This window comes from Antrostomus carolinensis, unplaced genomic scaffold (genome assembly GCF_000700745.2).
Source record: "Antrostomus carolinensis isolate BGI_N321 unplaced genomic scaffold, ASM70074v2 scaffold5805, whole genome shotgun sequence".
Lineage (NCBI taxonomy): Eukaryota > Metazoa > Chordata > Aves > Caprimulgiformes > Caprimulgidae > Antrostomus > Antrostomus carolinensis.
In genome coordinates, this window is record NW_010317037.1 from 15,832 (window position 1) to 36,228 (window position 20,397).

General features: G+C 39.5%; 1 protein-coding gene across 1 annotated transcript in view; it reads left to right on the forward strand.

The window, feature by feature from the left end:
* Positions 1 to 218: 218 nt before the first annotated feature.
* The window catches only part of LOC104525321 (unconventional myosin-Ib-like), a gene marked incomplete at both ends in the record, with an annotated part of 34,256 nt that continues 14,077 nt past the window's right edge, over positions 219 to 20,397 (forward strand). Inside the window, 2 exons of the mRNA XM_010168440.1 lie at positions 219 to 359; positions 15,029 to 15,144. Of these exons, the coding sequence (XP_010166742.1) occupies positions 219 to 359; positions 15,029 to 15,144 (257 nt within the window). The remainder of the gene's footprint in view (positions 360 to 15,028; positions 15,145 to 20,397) is intronic.

Below are 20,397 nucleotides of genomic sequence, written 5' to 3' on the forward strand. Positions count from 1 at the left end.
TTGACTGTTAGAAGTTAATTTTTTGGATGTGTGGACTGCTTGACTAGATAGAATGACTTTGAGAATGTTCCTTGGAAAGATACTTTGAAGCAGTGTCATTCAATGGATTTTAAATTTGTATTCCTTAAACAGTGTTACTGGGTAATGCCTGTGAATAATTAGAATAATTTTGAGCTAACTTTAGTCCTTGCTTTTTTTATTTGTTTCTTTCTTTGCAGGAGAAAATGGCCAAAATGGAGGTGAAGACATCACTTTTAGACAACATGATAGGAGTGGGAGATATGGTTCTTTTAGAGCCACTTAATGAAGACTCGTTCATCAATAACCTGAAAAAGCGCTTTGATCACAGTGAAGTATATGTGAGTATATGCTACCAAATAACATCCTATGAGGAGCTATGTTGTCATTCTTAAAATACATATTTATTTATAAGGATACACATAGACTAAATGCCTGAACGTAATCTATTGTATTAGGTATATTTTAAACCTTCCTTGTGCTGTAGTCTTTCCTGTACTGCGTTGTTTGCATTTGATCTTTTCCATCTGGGATATTTTTCCTTTTTCTTTTTCTTTGTTGCACAACATGGTGGACTTCTGATTTCCATAAAAACAGTTCCAAAACTGATGCTGACAATAACATTGATACTCCTGTTGTCAGAGGACATTGTAGTTATAAATAATTCACTTCCAGGGAAGGCAATTCCAGGATGTTAGAGCAAGTTGATGTAGAGACAGTGTAGTCTTGAAATACGCGAGCTTAAATGTTGCCTGCTGTCTGTGATTTGCAAAAAAGTTTTGTTTATTGGAGTGGTTGGATTTTAAAACAGAAACAATGAGCTTGGATATATGTGGAAGTAATGAAAATCTTCAGGCGTGTTAATTTCTGAGTGATGTTGTGAACTGACAGTTGAAACATAGGCTGGGAATAAAGAGGCAAATTGTGATTCCAGTTGAGCCTTTCATTTCCTGTTTCATCTCTCTTTAGTCCGGTTTCGTTAAAATGTAGACAGTATTGTATCTGTTGTATTGCTGGGGCTGTGTGAATTTAACAATTTGTAGAGGCTTCCCAAGATAGCTGGTGAAAGGTAAGTCTTTTAAGAGCAAAGCTGAAGTATTTAAGCCAAAGTGTAGCTATGATCTGCAAGCAATTGTGTCTGCAGCTTATTACAATCAAATAGATGTATTCTGTACTTAATTATAACTTAATTCCTCCTGCTTTTAATTTTTAGTGTGGCTATATTTTTCCTTCTTGCTAAGGATTTGAACCTTTCATGGTTTCACAATACTTTTTTCTTTCCATCCTTCAGTATGGGAGGATCTGTTATTTTTGTTTGCTTCTTCTATCCCTTCGTTATAGTCTGTGCTTTTGTACCTCTGCTATTCATTGTCTGCCACATCTTTCTTCCAGAGTAATTTTCCTACTCATCTATGCCTGTTCCCTTTTCTGTAGGCATTAGCTTGGTAATATACAGTTGCACCTATCTGCTATTGTGTCACTTCCACCTACTTGCTCCTTAAGTTTGGACTGATAATTTAAATTAACCAGAAAATTAAAATAAGATGAGGATTCTCAGTATCCATTAAAACCTTGTTGGAGAATCATAGAATGGTTTGGGTTGGAAGGGACCTTAAAGATCATCTAGATCCAACCCCCCTGCCATGAGCAGGGACATCTTCCACTAGACCAGGTTGCTCTTCCACTAGATGAGGTTGCTGAAGAAACCAAAACAATCTGTATTTGTAGAAAGATTTCTTCCGCAATGGTTAAAAAAAATAAATCTTCCTGATACCTTTGAGAGTTACGTTTCCAAAATCTTGTGTCTTAGATTTCCTGTGGTCTTTCAAGAGGTAGCCTGTTTCCTCTTGGTAACCTTTAGCTGTTGATAAAGGCAGGTAGATATCAGACTCCTCTTTGCTGCTTTCATCCTCCTTCTGGCAAGTCCTCCATATTCAGCAGCTGCAGAGGCTCCTCTTGAGGGATTCAGAGTTTTTTTCAGTCAGTGACTTGTATAATTAACCTGTTTCACATCACTTTTAGGGTTACCTCTATATTCCTAATACCTACAGTAAAAGTGGGTGATAATCATCTCATTCCACTTTAGATCAAGGAAATACAAAGGAGAAGAGAAGGAAAGAGAGCTATTTGCCCAGAGATTGAAGAAGACAGTAGTAACTTGCCCAGTCTTTGGCTCATATTTGGAAGTTTTATTTAAAGCATTAAGGATAGAAACCTATTCTGTGAGGGTACCCTAGACTGTGCGCTCTCTTAAGAAGGATTGCTGTAAGTTGTATGGGTATGGATTTGTCAAGATTTTTTTTCCTATGTGAACTATTAATGATTGTAAAGTATTTTGTTCCCTGTTTCTACTTAATTGTGACTGGTTAGCTTTTTCTTGAAATAAATCAGTTTGAATGACAAATGGGTAATCTGTTTTATTTTTATCATGCTATTACAAGCATGTCCAAACACACAGTTCATGAGACAGTGACAGAAAAGCATGTATTTCCACCGGTTTCTGATTCAGCTGGGCCTGGCCCTGCTGTGCAATGTAATTATCTGGAATATGTGCTTTGGCAGGTGATACAAGGTGTCACTTATCTCTAACAATGTAGGATCCTTTGCCTTGCAGGTGGGAAAGCCTAAAACTTAAACATACTCCATTGAGAAGTGTGAACTACTGCCAAAACACAAGGATCTTTTTTTGTTGCTGGTTTTTTTTTGTAATTTGTTTTTTGTGTGTGTTGGGTTTTTTTTTTTGTTTTTTTCCTTTCCTGAATCATATTCTCTTGTAGTTTGTTGCACTATCATTTACCCTTTTTATCTCCAGGTTTGTTTGATCATGTGGTTTATTTTTTTTTTAAAGCCTTACAAGTACTGTTTGTGAATCTATGCTATGAAGGCAAAATGTTGCAGATCGTTGCAAGTATTAAAACATCCACTTCATCAGTGGTGGAAAGAATAGATGTCTGTGCACATGCTGCTACGAAGTATAGAAGTTACTTAGTAGTTGTGGTGCTGTGTGGTTTTATTTACCAAATTGCTAGAGGAATATTATCTCCTTCCCATATCACTTGACTTCTGCTGCCCTGCAAATTTCATGCCACTGTTGCATATTTTAGAAAACTTTTAAAACAGTAACAGTTGGAACAGTGTTCACAGTAACAACCACACATTAATTTTCAAGTGCAGACTCTTCTCTCCCTTCTCCTCATTGGCACTCACTCTCTTCTCCCCAGACCTCACTCTTCAAAACTACACTTTGCATTTCTGTTTTTAGAGTCAGATGAGCACAATGAATCCTTTGTTACACCTGGAAATAATGTTTGTTTTACCATATAAAATCTGTAGTTTGCATGCTATCCTGGGGAAACCAAATTGGGCTATTAAAGAGCTACTGTTGGTGCTTAACAAAGACTACAGATTTCTTCAGCTCTAACAAACTACACAAGTTGACTTCTCAGGATTGTTTCACAGGGTGGTAGGAATGGATTGGTCCTTTCATGGCTTAGCTGTGCAGTTAATTCCTCATGTCAGTGCTCAGTTGTAAGCATTACCAAAAATTGTGTCCAAGTTCAAAAACATGAAGTCAAACTAAAGCTGTATGAATGGATAGAAATGTTTCTACAGCAGTAAACCAGGGCTTACTTAACATCAGTTTCCAAGCAGTTTTCTGTAGACTAATGACTGTGTGCTACATATGTTAGTTTTAAAACAGAGTTGCAGTTATAACCTTCAAAAGGATTTGTTGTGAGGAATGAGGCCTGTAACACGGGTATCTTTGAAAATGCTGTAAAGCTGGCTAGACCTTGCATAATCGTGTTAGCCAGTCTTGATAGGTAAATGTGAGAGTCACATCAAGCCATCAGTGAACAATCCCAAATCTCTCCTCATATCCAAAGGTGACAAGTTAAATAGGCTCATTCTACTGCAAGATAATACAATTTTTGTCTTTTCTAGTCTTTTTCACAGTAGTTATGTTCAACACTGAATATTTGATGTTGGACATCCTAGTGCCAGCTTTGAAATTCCAGATCTTATCCATAAGAGCTCCCCTTGCAAGAGCATTCAGATCTGAATCCCCTGATGGTCCTCTTGTACCATCTCGGGCATGGTCACTGTAAGCCCTTCAAGAAACTTAACTAAGTTTCATGCCATGGTGCAAACAGGGCAATAACAGTGCACTCGTACCAGCGAGAGAACAGACTACAGCTCGATTACCTGTTGTTCAATTTCATGTGTATTTGATGGAAAGTTTAATGGACTTGGGTGTTAGGTTGCATACCAGAGTGCAAAGCTGGAGGCTGTGCCTATAAAAATAAGCATGAAGGCTGGTGGAGCTGGAGTTTGTCCAAGTATTCTACTAAAGACCATCAGATTCTGCAGTAATCTCATACTGAGTGGCTTTAGGGGGAGGGCTCATTGGGTAACACGCATGTGTTAATTGGAAATGGGAATCTTGGAGTTTAGTCATGTCTGGAAATGTCTGAGATATGTCTGACTAAGAAAAATCTCATTAAAAAGCTGTAATTGTTTATTATGCTCTTTTTGCAACTCTTAAACTTTTCATTGATGAAACTTGCATTGCTTTTTTGCAAAAGTTCTGTTCTGTAAATATCAGTAACAAACGTCTGTGAGAGTTTTTCTTGAAATTTACAGAGTGAAATGTGGCTCATGAGCAACGCAGTTAGTAAGTAGAAAAAAAAAATACATTGTTGATTATTTGAAGGTTCCAGGGAGTAGTTTGTGTGGTTAGAGTGTGTGACCTAGAGACCGCATGGAAAACTTCAAATACATTAATAAAATTCAGTTTGTATGTCACTGATTAATTTTGACTCATTCTGTTGAACTCCCTCCCTGATCTTTTTTTTAATTTTTTTTTTTTTGTTTTGGTTATTTTTAAAATTTGTCTGAAGTATGCTCAGCCAATCCAACTCAGCAATTATTTTTCCTTTGTATTTTGGGATGCTGAAAAATGGGAGGGGGGGCATCTGTCTATATGTGTATTTGCAGTGACTCATGAATGGTGGAGATATGGGATAAAAAGTAGTACATGTATTGATCTGAAACTTATCTTTGTACTAGGCTTGTTGTTTTGTGAGGCGTGTGGAAGTGGCAAGGGAAGTGTGAGGAGTCTGGAGGGGAGTGGTGCTGCGTAGGCCTTTAGAGGCCAGATACCGCTTTATTCTGCTGCTCTGCACATTTTTTCCCGCAGTTATGTTGTTTCTTGAAGCCTTCCCAAATTTGCAGAGGTCAACGTTTTGTTCCTTACAACAAAATATTTGTTTGCTTTTTGTTCTTGCAACAGAACAGAATCTTTCTCTGATGTCGGCATTTAATTTGTATTTTCTGTGCCTGGAGTTTGTGGGCTGCTTTGGGCAGGAACAGTCTTATGGTACTGAACACATGTTGTTTTATCACTGCAATATTAAATATTTGGCATTCCAGTGTAATAACTCAGTGTTAGCTGTTTGAGGTAGCATCCCTGTGGCTGCCTTCTGGTGGCGTGGCTGTTGTGGTCTGCTTGTTTCACAGACTGAGCTGCTTCTTGTTGATTGGTGTTCTGATATTTTAGGGGTAGCCTTTTTTGTTTCTGGCTTGGCTTGACTTGACTTTACTCCACTGTGTTTTGTCTGTATTATTGATTCACTCCTTTTTCAGCCACCTTACAGTATTTAGGAGTTTACTGAATTGCTGTCAAGTGTAGTGGCTTTGTTCCTGCTGCACTCATACCTGGTATTCCAGATGCTACATTTTGAAGAAGAGATAGACAACATAGTTATGTGAATGAGACCAGTTGTCTTGGTCTGCATTGGCCTTATGTGATCGCCCCTCTATATAAATCTGTTGGGAGGAACTGAGTTTTGTGGTGTTGGGATACATGAATGCAGCTTGCTGGGAAAAACTTTGTTGTAATATGATCGAGTGATGGTTGAAGTTCAGTTTTATTCTCTAATTACCTTCTGATATCTGCATGATCATACTGGATTTAGTATGTTGTTGAGACCAGATGGGTTGAGGCCAGTCCTTTTGTTGCGTTTTGAAGAGGGTGGTTGTACCCAAAACCACAGCGGGCGTTCTAGCTCTGTCGGTAGCAGGTCTGTGCCTTGGCTGCTCCTGCAGCAACATGCACAAGAGTCTGTTCTCCTGCGCCAGACCTGGCCCTACTCTCTTGTACCTCAGTGTATTTACTTGGGTTTGTCCAGCAAGTCCATCCTGGACTGCTGGTCTTCCTTTGGGAGTTTGAGGAGTGGCAGGTGTGGTGACTGAGTCTTTTCTTACAGGCAGGATGGTTTGAGAGCTGGGGCAGAGCAGCCATCCCTTCGCCTGTGATGGGAGCCCAGGGGACCTGAGTTTCCTCAGATCTTCTCTTCCTCCCTCGGGGGACGCCTGTGTTGGTTTGAGCGATTTTCCCAGCAGTGCCTCAACAGTTTCCTTCTTTGAGGGAAGCTACTGAGTTGTAGTAATAATATTGTTGCAGCTGCCACAGGCTAGGACCTTGAAGCCTGCTGCTTCTCCTTCAGATGTGAAGAAGGGTTTGTGTGCCCAAGGCATATCTTTTCCTGTGATAGCTTGTGGTCTAAGTAGTATTCTGCTTCCCTCTAAATCTTGCTTTGCTTATTAGCCAGATAGAAATCCTGTTGGTCCTCTGGCCCTTTGCATCAGCCTGCTCTGGTAAAACAAACTTTATAACTTGCCTGGAGTCAGGAGTAAAGATTTTCACAGCCAGTAGGTTGGTTGCTTTTTACCTTGAAGTGCTTCGTGGGAGGAGAGTTACTTATCTCAAGGCAGTGCTTTGTTTCCTTTCCTTTTTGTATGGCTCCCACAATGCTTAGCCTAGCATTTGAGGCACTTTTTTTGTGGGGCTGTATGCAATATCTGCATGAAGGAGTAAGAAAACATTAATAAGGATCACAGGAAATTATATGTGTATTGTGGACTGTGTGGAGGAGGTTGTGTAGGAAATGCCTCCTGTAGGGTCCCAGGGACTGTTACAGTGCTGCCTGTGCCCCAAAATGCTGGGTAGTTCTTCACTAAGGTAATGATGACATTCTGGGCATTTACTAGTGGTTTCAATGCATGTTATGTGAGATAAAAGCACAAAGGGAAGACTAATGAAAGATTGGCATATAACAGAAATAGAAACAAAAATGTCCAAGTACTGTAAAACATGGTTTTCAACCTGAAGAACATAGGTTAGCCTTGGCTACAGCTTGGCAGGGGACATCCTCCACCCCCGTTTTCTTCATACAGAAATAAAAAAAACGTTTTGAAATGAGTATTCTTGCTAATGTTTTCACAAATGGTTTCTTGGCACAGACACTATCCAATCTCCAGCTACTGTTTGCTTATGAAAACAAGTCTTTATCTTTTAAAAAGTGAGCAAACACTGATGTTCTGGGGTATTTAAGTGCTTTGCTTAAGATTTCTTGTGTGTGCTTTGGGTTGACTTCCTCATGACCAACTTACAGGTTTCATCTGTAATTGCATCCTGTGTGTAGGAATTCTGTTTGTTTGTATAAAAATGTTCCGATGTAGTCAGAGGGGCGGATGGCTGAGATGATTAGTCTGCTTCGTTAATAATAACATTAGAGTCTGTCATAACGATTGCGAGGTTAGCAGCAATGTTCACTGAGCAGCACAGATGTTTCTGTGCCCTCAAGAAACTCAGAAGAGAAACCTGAGAGTCTGTGCACATGCCTCCCCTTTGAGTACTCACTTCAACTTGCCGTGTGGGTGTCTTTCTCTGGCAAACGCTCTGCTCTCCAGGGCTCAAATTTGAACAGACTGCAGTATGATTACGGGTTTGATCCTCATCGGCGTGGGTTACCCGTAGCTTGTTCAGGCTGCTGCTGTTTGCACAGTGACTTGCAGGATTGAGGCCACATTGAAGGATGTTTTAGCGGCATTGTTATCCTTTTTGACATAGGTGTCTGTGTCGTGATTGTTTGCTTTGTGAGGATATAGATGTGCTCTTCTGCCTTTGCATTACCTGTTTGAGCTTTGTTTCTTGAGTCATTGTGCCAGCCATCGACATATTTAGTACGTGACTGTGATACATGCTAATGCTGAATTTTGTCTCTTCTAGCAATAAGATGGTTTTGTTTGAACTGTGTATACTGTTGCCTCAGTTTCTTCTTTTGCTTGTTTGTTTGTTTTGTTTTTTCCTTCCCAATTTCAGGAAGTCATTTTGTGCTCTTCTACATAGTTTTCTTCTGTTAAGTCTTTACTGTCCAGTCCAGATTTTACAAGGCTGCCTATCATGACTAATAACTTCATTAAGTACATGTAATAGCTTACCAGGATTGTGTTGGGGTTTTTTTGTTGTTGTTGTTTTGTTTTGTTTTTTCTTTTCTATTACAACATACAGACTTTGTTCTCTGTATTTCTGGGGCAAAATGCAATGTCCAGAAGGAAAGTGGTCTTGAGCAAAAGGGTTTTTAATCATTATTGCGAATAGGCTGTGCTTGTTCAGAAACCCAATATTATAGTGCTTCACTTGTACGAACATAATTATATGGAAAGGACTCCATCCAAACTACAGTGAAAAATACTCAGTAGTGTCAAGGAGAAGAGGGTGTTTTTTTCTTTTTCATATGTAGAAAGAGAGAGCGTGTGTAAAACTGAGAGTCTGGATTGTATTTTCAGTTTACCTAAGCTTTGGAAAAGTAAATTTTTAGCATTGGCTTCCCTTCCAGTGAGGGAGGTGGAAACAGGCTCTCTTATCTGTAGGATCTCACAGATTATTGTGACCTCTTTAGAGATGATCAGGAGCTTTGGAGAGATGCTATATTTGCTGGGAAATGCTAAAGAGAGGTCTCAAAGCATAGAAGTTTCTTTTGATAACTATGGATTAGCACTCTGTGATACTGCCAGGTTCGGCTGTTACTGGATATGGGAAAATCCACACAGAATCTCCTGTTAGAGGAAATCCAGCTTTGTTAGTTCCTGATCTTTCCACTTGATCATTGCTCTTTGGGATCCTGGGGTTTTATCTGCATAGTTGCATACAGATGGTACCTGGAGGCTCTGCTCAAGCTCGAAGCTCACTGAAGCACAAGGCATTGGCTCAACGCAAAGGGCAGCTGCACGGCTTGGATCACAGATAGAGTTTATTTTGTATGTACTGTCCTGAAAGAGTGCAGGCAAACCCTGGAGTATTACAGGATGAAATCCTAGTTTGTTTGTTTATATGTTTTTGAAGTAGCCAGCCCATCCCACTCCAGCAAACAATTAAAACACCTACATTGCGATACACAGTAATACAGTGAATCAAAGCTCCAAAAATAGTAATAATGGTCTAAGGTGGTTTTTCTTTTAGTCTTTTAGTCATCTTTTCCTTATTCTTTTCAATCACAGTGAGTGACTTGCAACTTTGCGAGTGTTTCCGACCTGAAAAAACACAATGGAGCAGAAGCAGGGTTCATTTAACTAGTTTATTGTGGCCAACCACAATGAAAAATAAATTTGAGCACACAGCATGATTGTTCATATGAGAGATTATATTTTAATAAGGTACTGATCTAGTTTATTAAAATGAGAAACTTCATTATGGAGTAACATTACAGTGTTAAATCTGCCAGGTTCTGTTTGAGTTTGAGACAGTTCAGAAAACTGAGAGCATCTAAGTACAGGCTTCCTCTCCCTGTGCCTGCCATCTCCTTGGCCTTAGCTATTCTGAGCATGCAGCGGCACACGTGCTTATGAACTGGGAAGATCCAGAACCATAGTAGTTCAGGCAAATACAAATGAAAATGAGTGTTATATTAGAAATATGATTTTGTGTATGTCACATTTAAAAAACAAACAAAAAACAAAACAGAAAAAAAAAAAAACCCAGACAACAAAACACAGCCCTCTGCCTTGCAAAGAAACCAGTGAATGCTGCCCAAGCCTTGGTTCTGAATTTGTTCCAATAAAATCTAGTCACACGTCTCTCAAGCATAATCAATAGTAAATAAATGCGCATTATGCAATTCTGGAGTATTAAAATTGGTCTGCAATAAATGGCAGAATCAGTATCCACACAAGCAATCTTTTTTTACTAGATTTTATTTATTTTCTATTTTTACGCTCCAGCATTTAAGAAATAAGTAAATAGGACAACCTTATTGGGCCCTGTGAATTAGCACACTTGCAGGGTACATTAGCAGTTGGACATTTTACAGCAGGAGTGACTTGTGTGCAGCAGTGATTTTTCTGGGCTGTTACAGGCTACCATGGGTAAGAAGCAGTGGTTTGTTGGGTTTTTTTTTTTAACAGAAGTACCAAAAGTGATGTAGAGTACACTTCCAGTAGATTTGTAGCAAATCTGCGTAGCTGCTTACTGATTTTAAATTCTGCAGAAGGTTGCTTTGCAGAGGATGCCACAGATCCAGAAAATCTTTTAAAAGATACAGAGCAGGCTGTTACAATAGCCCCAGCTCTGCAGCTCCTGGGGTGCAACTGCTGTTGATAATATTCCCTGGCTTCTGCAGCTGCAATTCGCTGGTTTCTCGCAATAGCTTTCCCCAGCCCTTGGCTGGGAAGAGGCTGCTGCCTGTAGGTTTCTCCCAAGCAATGGGAGCCTGGCATTGACTTGCTGTTTCAGGCCTCCTCTTAAACCAGTCATAAAAGCTGCTTGGGTTAGAAGGGCACAGAAGGCCTTGCAAGGCGGGTACAAGCTTGAAGTAGTAGTAGCATCTTATCCCAAGTGGGTATGTCTTCTTTCAGTCCTCGGGGGAGAAAATGAGGCATCAAAGTGTCTTGGATGTTGCATCTTCAACAGTACTTAGAGGTGTCATAACAAATACTGGCTTTTACAGTTGGGTTGTGATTTAGAATTCTATTTCTACTCAGTGTCTCAAACCCTTTACTGACCAGGAATGAGTTGTCTTGTGTTGTTTTGATGGAGAATGCAGAAGGTGTTGTCGTTTGACCTGATGGAAATTTGAATGCTCTTTTCCGCAGATGCAGTGTTAGCGCATTACAGTGTTGCTGTGCTACGTGACAGATACACTGATAAACAACGAGTGAGAGTCCTTTTGGTTTGGGTTCTGGACAAACACGCCAAGGAGGTAGAATTTACCTTTGTGAGTTATTGTAATAAAGTATAAATTTGGAGGAAGGAGCATTATTAAGAGTCTCTACTTAGCAAAACTTGAGGAGACAGCAGATCTTGTCCAAACTCGCATAACAAGAAAGCCAAGAAAGAATCAAATCTCCTGACTGCATTCTGTGCATTCATCATCATGACGCCGTTCCTCTGGGGTTTAATTTTTTCCCTTAAACAGGGAAAATGGAGGATCTCTTTAGTCCCTGGGGTGCCACGGTATGGTCTCCCGCTACTCTTGGGCCTTCTGCTTTCAGCACTGGAATGTTTCTGTTCTTGTCACTTGCTCAAGGATTTAAGCCATTTATTTTGTTTGTTTATAATAGAGTTCTGGTGGGAAGGCAGATGTTATGTGGAAAGCTATTTTATGGATTTTTTTTATCCCCATTACATGGAAACTCATAGACCACCAGTAGCAAGTAGCTATTAGGCATCAGCTTTGAGATACTGGCATTTTTAGAAAAGGAAATGTATTAGTTCTTGTAAGCAGCTTTGCAGCAAAAACAATGATTTCTTGGCATGCTTTGGCTTGGTGTTTAAAATGGACATGAGTATGTCTTTGTTTCTATGTAGTCATTTGACCTTTTGAAATATTGGTATTTTAGGAAATGGTCTGTATTTGTTCATGTCTGACAATGAACAGCTGACTTGAGTTCCCAGAATATGTTGTCTAAGCAATACTTAGCTATGAAGAGATGGTTCTAAATAAATCTCATTTGAATGCCTGTATTCAAAATTAAAAATCAAGGTTTTAACTTTCACTCATCTTTCTTTACCTTGGCATCTCAGGGTACTTCAAGGAACTTAGGAACTAAATTGTATGCTATTATGCTGGTGGAATAGCTGAAAAGGGCAGGTCTTTGAGTTCTGAAGAATTCCTGTTTCAAAATATAATATTCAAGATCTGGCCTTTATCTCTCTTCTGCTGATATTTTCCAGCACTGATTTCAAAACAGGCTGAATTAATAAATTCTTCAGATTTAGGAGGAAACAAGTTAATATATTAATGTTTTATCAGGAAACAGTCCTAATTGTGGTATCCATGCACTTGTGAAGACTAGAAACCTTCTTACTCTTGGATATGTTATTCTCGCCAAGAATCTGTAGGCTTGCAAATTGCCAAAGCCACATGTGTTGAGAGAGCAAAGTAAACACTGTAGAAAGGCAATTTTTGCATTTTCTTTCTGTTCAGCCAAAGAGATTAGACATAGATGGAAAACACTTTCCTCCTTAGGGGGGAGGATGACCACAGAACTAGAACAATTTTTATTTTTTTATTTTTAATTGGAAGAAAATATATCTAAGCACACACTGCAGCATGTGTTTGAAAGAAGCAAAAATCTTTGGGATTTTCTCAGCAGTCCGTATCTGAATGCCTTTGGGTGTGCTTCCCTCCTGGGCTGCGGTGTGAGGCAGGTTGGAGTTGTCCCTCTTTTGAGTTCCAGCCAGGCTGCCAAGATGTGAGGCACCTCCAGGCCTGTTCCCCCTCGCAGCACACAGCATGGGCTCTTGGTGTGAAACCAGCTTGTTTCTAGGATATTTGGTCTGTTCTGGGCTCAGATGCATGGCGGGGGGAAAATGTTTTACAGAAGGTTTCTGGACAGTTCCAAAGGAGAGGAGGAAGTCTGCAAACCCGGACAGCGTTGTTCAGAAATGGCGAGCCTTGAGCCCAATTAGTGAAGTATTATGTTTCATTGTACCAGCAGTGGTATGATGAATTGTCAGCAGTGGCTGCTTCTGTTTCATCCTGTGGGTAGTAAACACTACAAGGATGACCTACGAGAGTCTTTGGAAGCTGCGTACTACTTGTTTTATCTGTGCAGCCTAGGTTGTTCAACTCTGTTTTAAATGGGACAGAAAATGCTGCATGAGTTCACAGCTTGCCTGTGCATATGCATGCCATGGAGAATGGGAAATCTTCCTCTCCTAACTTTTTGCTTAGGACCATTTAGCAGAAAATTGCTTTAGACATGACAGTTTGATAAGGAAGGGTTGCAGCAATTAATATTTTTAATTGGTGACTGCAGCTCTGGAGCTGATTCATTGTTCTGCTGAACGAGTTGTGATAGTTTCACTGGGCCAGCCCTTGGCCAGCAGCCAACACAGCCGCTCACCCACTTCCCCCCCACCCCCAGGGGACAGGGGAGAGGATTAGGGGCAATGATAAAGAGGCTTGTAGGTTGAGATAACCATTTAATAATAAAAATAAAAGAAAACTTAAAATAATACTAATATTAAAATAGTAGTGATAATGATAACAGTAGCAAAGTATACAAACAAGTGATACCCAGTGCAACTGCTCACCACCCGCCAACCAAGCCTGGCACGTTCCCAGATAATGATCCCAGAGGAGTGACAATCCTGAACCGAAACCGCAATCCCGGGAGAGTGAGAGCCCAAGTGAAAACCAGAGAGAGCTGAAAGAGGAAGAGACCCTCACTAATATACTGGACATGATGTGATATGATATGGAATATCCCATTGGCATATTCAAATGATAATTTAGCTTATTGATATAAATATCCCTCACCCCCTTAAATCTTGTGCTTGTAGACTAACAGAACATGAAGTCCTTCACTTCCGGTGACCAAAATGCAAACACTGGGATGTTCTCAGTGTCTCTCTCATAACAAGTCCCGGGCTGAAAAGCAAAATGCAGCACTATTCTAACTACTGAAAAAGAAACCCAGCTCTGTTCCAGCTAAAAATCAGGATATGAGTAACTCAGGCTCCTTGTTCCTCTGTTCCCACTTGAAAATGCATGTTACAGCACTTCCCTTCGAGAAAAATTGAAGGGGAAAATCCAAATAGTGATTGCAAGGTGCTGAGGTATCACTGCAAAAAAGTTATTTAAAATCTTACATCTATGTAAAAAACACTGCTTTTCTTCTGTAGTTACTAGCAGCTGTAATCCAGATAACGGGAACCTGTGGCTTTTGTGTACAGCCTTTACAGCCTCCCAGCAAGTCCCTGCTTATTGGAAAATCATGCTTTACCAGCTGTTATTTATTTAATGGTTGTGGAAAGAGATACCAAACACTTGGGTTTTAATTAATCTTTGATCAGTATCTGCAGGCAGAGTGGAATGGGGTTTTGGGATTTTTTGCCACTCGAGTGTATTTGAATGCAGCCCTTGCAGCTGGAGGGAGGTGTAGAGAGCTGCAGCGGCGGTAGGCTGGGCAAAGGCAGGTTCGTTGTGTGGTAATCGTGGGGTACAGTATCGGTCTTCGTTCAGCTTGGTGGTGAATGGGACCTAACAGAGTAAAACACCACATTACTCCATCTGCTTTCCAAGGGTAATGGCAAGTACGTTTAGAATCTGGAAATGAAAGTTATGCTTCATGTCTGCTGAGGAACCACGGCAGGACTTTGATGGCCTTGAATCCTGACAGTAAAATCTCTCCTTTGACACAAATCTGTCAGAGGTTATTAGCCTTCAGGTTTCTTCTCTCTGAAGCTCTTCTGTGCCTGAGGCTTTGAAGTGATGGTGTGAAGCTCCTCCTTGGGTGAGGGAGCACAGTCCAGCCCCAGCCTTGCCTTTACATGGTTTTGCATGAGTGCCTAAGGGCTGCAGCCCAGCTCGTGTGACATTTGCCATGCAGATGGAGTTGGTTTTTCATGAACATCTGTGTCCTTTTCCCTTTCCCTCCCCCAACTGAATTAGTCACAGAAATATGGTACAATTGGGCTTTCTTTTAAAAAATATTTGTAAGAGGCTTTCAGTTTTCTAGAAATTGCTGCTTGGTAGCCAACAGTGATTGTTGAGAGAGATCTAAAAGGTGTTTCAGAGTGTATCTGCGTATCTATTCATTACTACGATTAGGCTTTTTGTTTGTTTGTTTTTGCATAAGTATTAAATGGGAGAATAATATATAAGCAAAAAAAGTATGTTAAAAAGAAAAATCCATGATAATTTTTTTTGTTTTCCTTCAACAGACGTACATTGGCAGCGTGGTGATATCGATAAACCCCTACAGACCTCTACCCATTTATACTCCAGAGAAAGTGGAAGAATACAGAAACCGAAACTTTTACGAACTCAGTCCTCACATGTAAGTACAGGGAAGAAGTTTTAGTTTTCACTCTGTCCTGAAACAGATGGTACCAGCTGTCTCTCTCATCAAAAAGTCTATGTTGGTTAAAGCAAATAAAACAAAAATCATACCACCACTCCCCCAAAATGAATTTTTGTTAGTTCATCCTTATTTTAAAGATAAGTCAAAATGAGTTACTCTTTCTGTTTCACGTCTTTAGATCTTGGTATGTGCATTTCAGAACATTTTCCTGTAATTATTAGCAGTAGCCTTTATTGTTGTATTGTAAAGTAAGGAGTCTGTTTTCAGAGAAATCTGTTTCTTTCAAAGTCCAGATTGCCTTGTGAAAGCTCCTAGGTGTTAAAAATGTTTGAGTCATATGGTGTTACTTTTGATATCTAAAACTCTTAATTTCTTTTTGCACACTGCAAAAAATGGGAAAACCCTCATGACGAATGCAGGAACGTATTGGATATATCTGAACGGTAACTGTAGAAAAATAAAAGCTTCGTCTCCTCTCTGCTGGGTGGAAGTGAGCCCATTCTAAGAGGGCAGCCATAGTGCCATAAATATATAATGCAAATTTTAAGGATAAAATATATAGCATATATACAAACATATAAGATTGCAAAATCTGATTTGCATACGATGTAAATTCTGAGTCTAAATTTAGGAATAGAAGGCTAGGAAGTAGGTATAATCTCTTATTCTGGCTTTCATTCACCTTCTGTAATTCCTCCACAGGGGTGCGTATTGCAAAGAATTCAAAGGCTTTGCCTTGAGGTTACAGGGAACTGACAGGACCTGTATTATTTGGGCCTGGTCAGAATTTCTGAGAGTAATGGAACGTGGTTAAGCTCTGTCCATAATAGGACAAGACTTTAATCACAGGTGTGGGTGGTACAGCTAAAAATTAGGTACCTTGTCTTCAAGATTGGTATGTTGCACTAATTGTTTTATCTTGTTAGACATCATAGTAATGAGATTTTAGCAAGTTGTTCCTCCCCTTGAGGTGACGCTGGGATAGAGAAATGTTTCCAGTGTGTTTTGAGGTTGCCACCTGACTTTGCAGTCACGTATTCAAGAGATTTGACTTGAGTGATCAGCGTCTGGATAAGTGTCTAAACATGGTCATTGTGCATTCTTCCTTCAGTGTTAGCTTTTAGGTTAAAAGTAAATTATGAGTGGAAAGTGTTCTGGAAGTTATTTTGTTCTGATTAATTTTTTATCTTCACACTTCATATGTAACTTTTCCAGATACATTGGCTGAAATGCAGACAGCCAGTTAATCAGATCAAATAAGCTTCTGGTGGTTCTTGACCCTCTTGGATCTGAACTCTGGCTATGTTCAGGTTTTCTTTCTTCGCAGTTTTGTTTAGCAAGCACAATTGCTTGCTAAATTAACACAGTTGCGTACTAAAAGAACTTTCTGCTCTGCTGACTTTGTTCAGCTGCATCAAGTTTGCTGTCATATGATGGAGGATTTTAAAAATAAAATCTGGGAGTTACAGTTTGACATTCTGAAAGTCAGTACTATGTACTTGGTTGCATGTTTAATCAAGTACATAGTAATATATTGATCTCTGCATTTTTCCATCTCTCAAGAGGTGGTTTTGCAAAATAGAAATGGTCAGTAATATTTCTTGTATGTATTATGAGAGTCTTAACTTGGTAGAAAAATTTTCATAATCATCATTCATCACTAATGACAGTAACTGTATGGTCAGGCTGCCATCGCACAACAAGACTTTCTGGAGTGCAAACGCTAGAAATCCACTTTAAGTGCCATAGTTTGAAGTGAGAAAATGTTGAATTTTAACTTATGTCAGGAGACCTCAACTGTATGATGGCAATAGATTTTCTTTGCAAGTTTGGATAGAGAGCCAAGTCATGAAAAGGGTACAGCTAATTTGTCTTGGACAGATATGATCTCTCCACAAATTTTCTTTATTTGGTTTTGCTTCTGTATGAAAAATTTGTCTTCTGACACTGCTAAGTAGACTATGCATCTTTAAAAAGATATAATTACAAAATGACCTTTTTTCATGGTTTCTTTTACAGATACAGTGTTTATTTTCAAACTGTAGAGGTATAAAATGATCTTACCTTATGGTGACCTTGCTTCCCTTCCCACCTGTCTATAGATGCTTAAGGGAGTGGCTTTTGTCTCTGCTAAAATTGATAAACTTCTCACAATCTTTAAAAGATAGTTTAAAATGTAGGTATCTAAAATAAGGGCTGTGTAGGCTGCCTTACACCATCTCTGACAAGCCTCAACAACCTTTCATCCCCTTTAATATATAGTGCCTTGTGCTATAGCCTAAGGATTCATGCCAGTTCAGTTGTTCACTCTGTGAACATAGAACTGGTACTTGAATGCTGTTTAATAGACCATGAGGTGAGCTGACAGGGTGACCATATGGTCCCACTGCAGCCAAGCCTAGACTGATCGCCAGTGGGGTCCTTGCCTACCACACTGGTCAGTATGGGCTAAGAACTGGGTTTGAGACAGAGCCAGCATCATCCCAGCCTTGGAGCTTGCAGCTAATTCTAGGGTTGCTTGATCTTGGGAGTAGCAGGCCACTGTTCAAAGCAGAGTTCAGGCATATCTGGGGAGGTTGCTACACTTCCACAGAGACCTTGCTATCTTCAAGGTGGTTTTTTTTTTTAAGCTGCTCAGGAACTTTAATGAAGAGATGCTGTGAGACAAATTGCAATTTGTGGTATTTCATCTGACATGGTGTAAAGAAACCCTCGCATTGATTTGTGGAGATGTTCTTACCTATTTTTCTTTGATGTGTAAATCTCAGTTGAGCCATGGCTTCTTCAGAAGAATTGATTCTAGGTAAGCCCACTGCACCATTTAACTGTGCTTTGGGAAGACTTTTGGTTCCTATTGTGTAATCCTGGGCAAAGCAAAACTCTTGACCACTTGTGAGGAAACTAATGCATATAACCTAGAAAGTGTGTCTAGAAATGAAATTATATATAGTGTGTTTCTTATTTCAACATCTCTTTTGTAACAATATTCAGTCTAATTTTGTTACTAGTTATAGCTGGAAAAATGCAAACAATTTATTGCAGAAAATTTCTAGCGGTGGTTTGATTTGAGATACATATAAAACCCAGGTCTGTATGACACAAACACTCTTCCATCAGAAATAAACGTACTCTCGCCTGTTGGCATGACAGCTCATATTCTCCAAGGTCTGTCATTTTGGAGAGAACCTTCAGGTTTGGGAAACCCAGGTTTTAAGTGTCAGTGTCTCTGGAGCAGACTGCCATGGGACATTCCCAGAGCTGCAGCTCTCTGTGGGAGCTCCTGGGGAATGAGGAATCTAAATTATGTTTTGCTTATTTTCCAGTAGCTTTGTATGGCCTTATGTCGATGCTCGAGGTATGTGCAAGTATTTCAGTGGGATAGATTGGTGTAGGGAGGGTGTGCTTGAGAGTGCCAAATGTCCCAGTAAAACAGCAGGCTTGGTGAGCAAATGAAAATAGAAGGAAAAAGAGAGAGAAGTATATAACGACATGAAGGAGATCCATACCTAGATTTTTTTTTTTTCCCCTTATATGGTCATCATTGAAGGAAACATATACCCATGGGAGTGAAAAATCTGTTCACATGTTTTCTTAACCCTAATCTGAAAGACAAGGGAGTGAGCACCTAGTCATCTGCTCTGTGTTTCCTCAAGAAAGTCTGTGAGAGTGACTGATGCTTTCAGTGACGCTAGTTAAGACTTAATTGCAGGCTTTGGGTGGCTTTTTACTTTTAATGTTCTTTGGAAACTATAGAGTAAGGCCACGGACACATTTGGAAGGGGCAGCCAAACTGAATTTCTAGGAGAAAGTTTCTGGTTCAGATGGTTTTGGATAGTGTTACACCTGATAAAATTTGATCAAAGAGGTTTTATTTTAATAGTTCATTCCTCTCTAAATATACCACTGTTGTTGTGGCACCATGTAATAAAGTGTCACTGTTCTAGGTCTCCTGGAATGCTTGTTTTCATAGTCTGTGGCTATTTACATAGCTGTAATAAGAAGTTTACCAAGCTTTTTAATTGTTATTTTGTTTGGTTTTTTCCCCAATGTTTTTTTAATCTTGCTGGTTTTGTCTTTCTGTGCAAGGCAGGATCAAACTTGTCTCTGACTTGACAGGGCAGAGTATGACATTTCATTGTTAAAACACTTTGCTGCTTGATTTCTGCAGTCCTTATACTTCTGTTCTTCTCTTTCAGTTGATGTAATTACTCTTTCAGTTGATGTAATTGCTGTTTTGCTTACCTTGTGGGTAAGCTAGACATGAGAGAGAGAACCAAGCTGTCCATCTTGCTAATTTACATTGGCTTCTGCCAGTGACAAAGACAGCTGCTGGCATCTTTGAAGTGAAGGCAATAGGAAAGAAATAGCTTATCATACCATTTATTTGTAACCATCATGCCATATCACTTTCCTACCAGTGAGAGATTTACTTTAAGGGATTGCAGAGTAGGTGCTTTCTTGCATTTCCTATCTTAACATCAAATCCTGGCTACAAGCAGCTCTCCATCTCTGGGAGGTAGGGTGGCATAGGGCTTTTTGCTCCCCTTTATGTTCTGACACGCCTTACCTGCTTGCTTTAGAGAATCTTCAAGCTGAGGGACAAAGTAGGAAGTGGCAAGTGTACTGCTAATGGCAAGCTACAGGCAAATAAGAGTTCAGAGTCAACATGCGTTTTTTTAGCTATGTACTGAAGTATTTATGATGCATAACTGGGAAGGCAGAAAAATATCTGAAGATAGTTTATCATGCATCTATTGCATTCCACTTACGCAATTTTGCTATGTATTTTATTTACTTATTATTAGTTCTTTTAAGTAAAATATTTCTGAAGAGACAATAGTTTTGCATTAAAAGCTTTCAAATTTAGAGAGACTTAAACTTTTGCAGGCAACTCCGGAAAACCAGCCTGACATTATATAGGATGCAAGCGCAAAGATATCAACCTGATGCCTATTAAAATGCAAGAATGAGGAAGTTATTAATGTTCCTCATTTCAGTGATCGTCATATTAATAATTATGGGGACAAATCGTTATCCTGCAAATATCTGCAATTACTCTGACAATAGATACAATTTGCTATGTCATTTTCAAGTTTTGAGTGGAAGCTAAGCAGTAAATATAGAAGTTACATTTTTGCTTCTGGGTTTTTTTGCTGGTATTTCAGGATTGCGTATCTTTGGAAACACCAAGGTTACAGTAACTCTTTTTCCTCCTTGATTTAAAGCAAA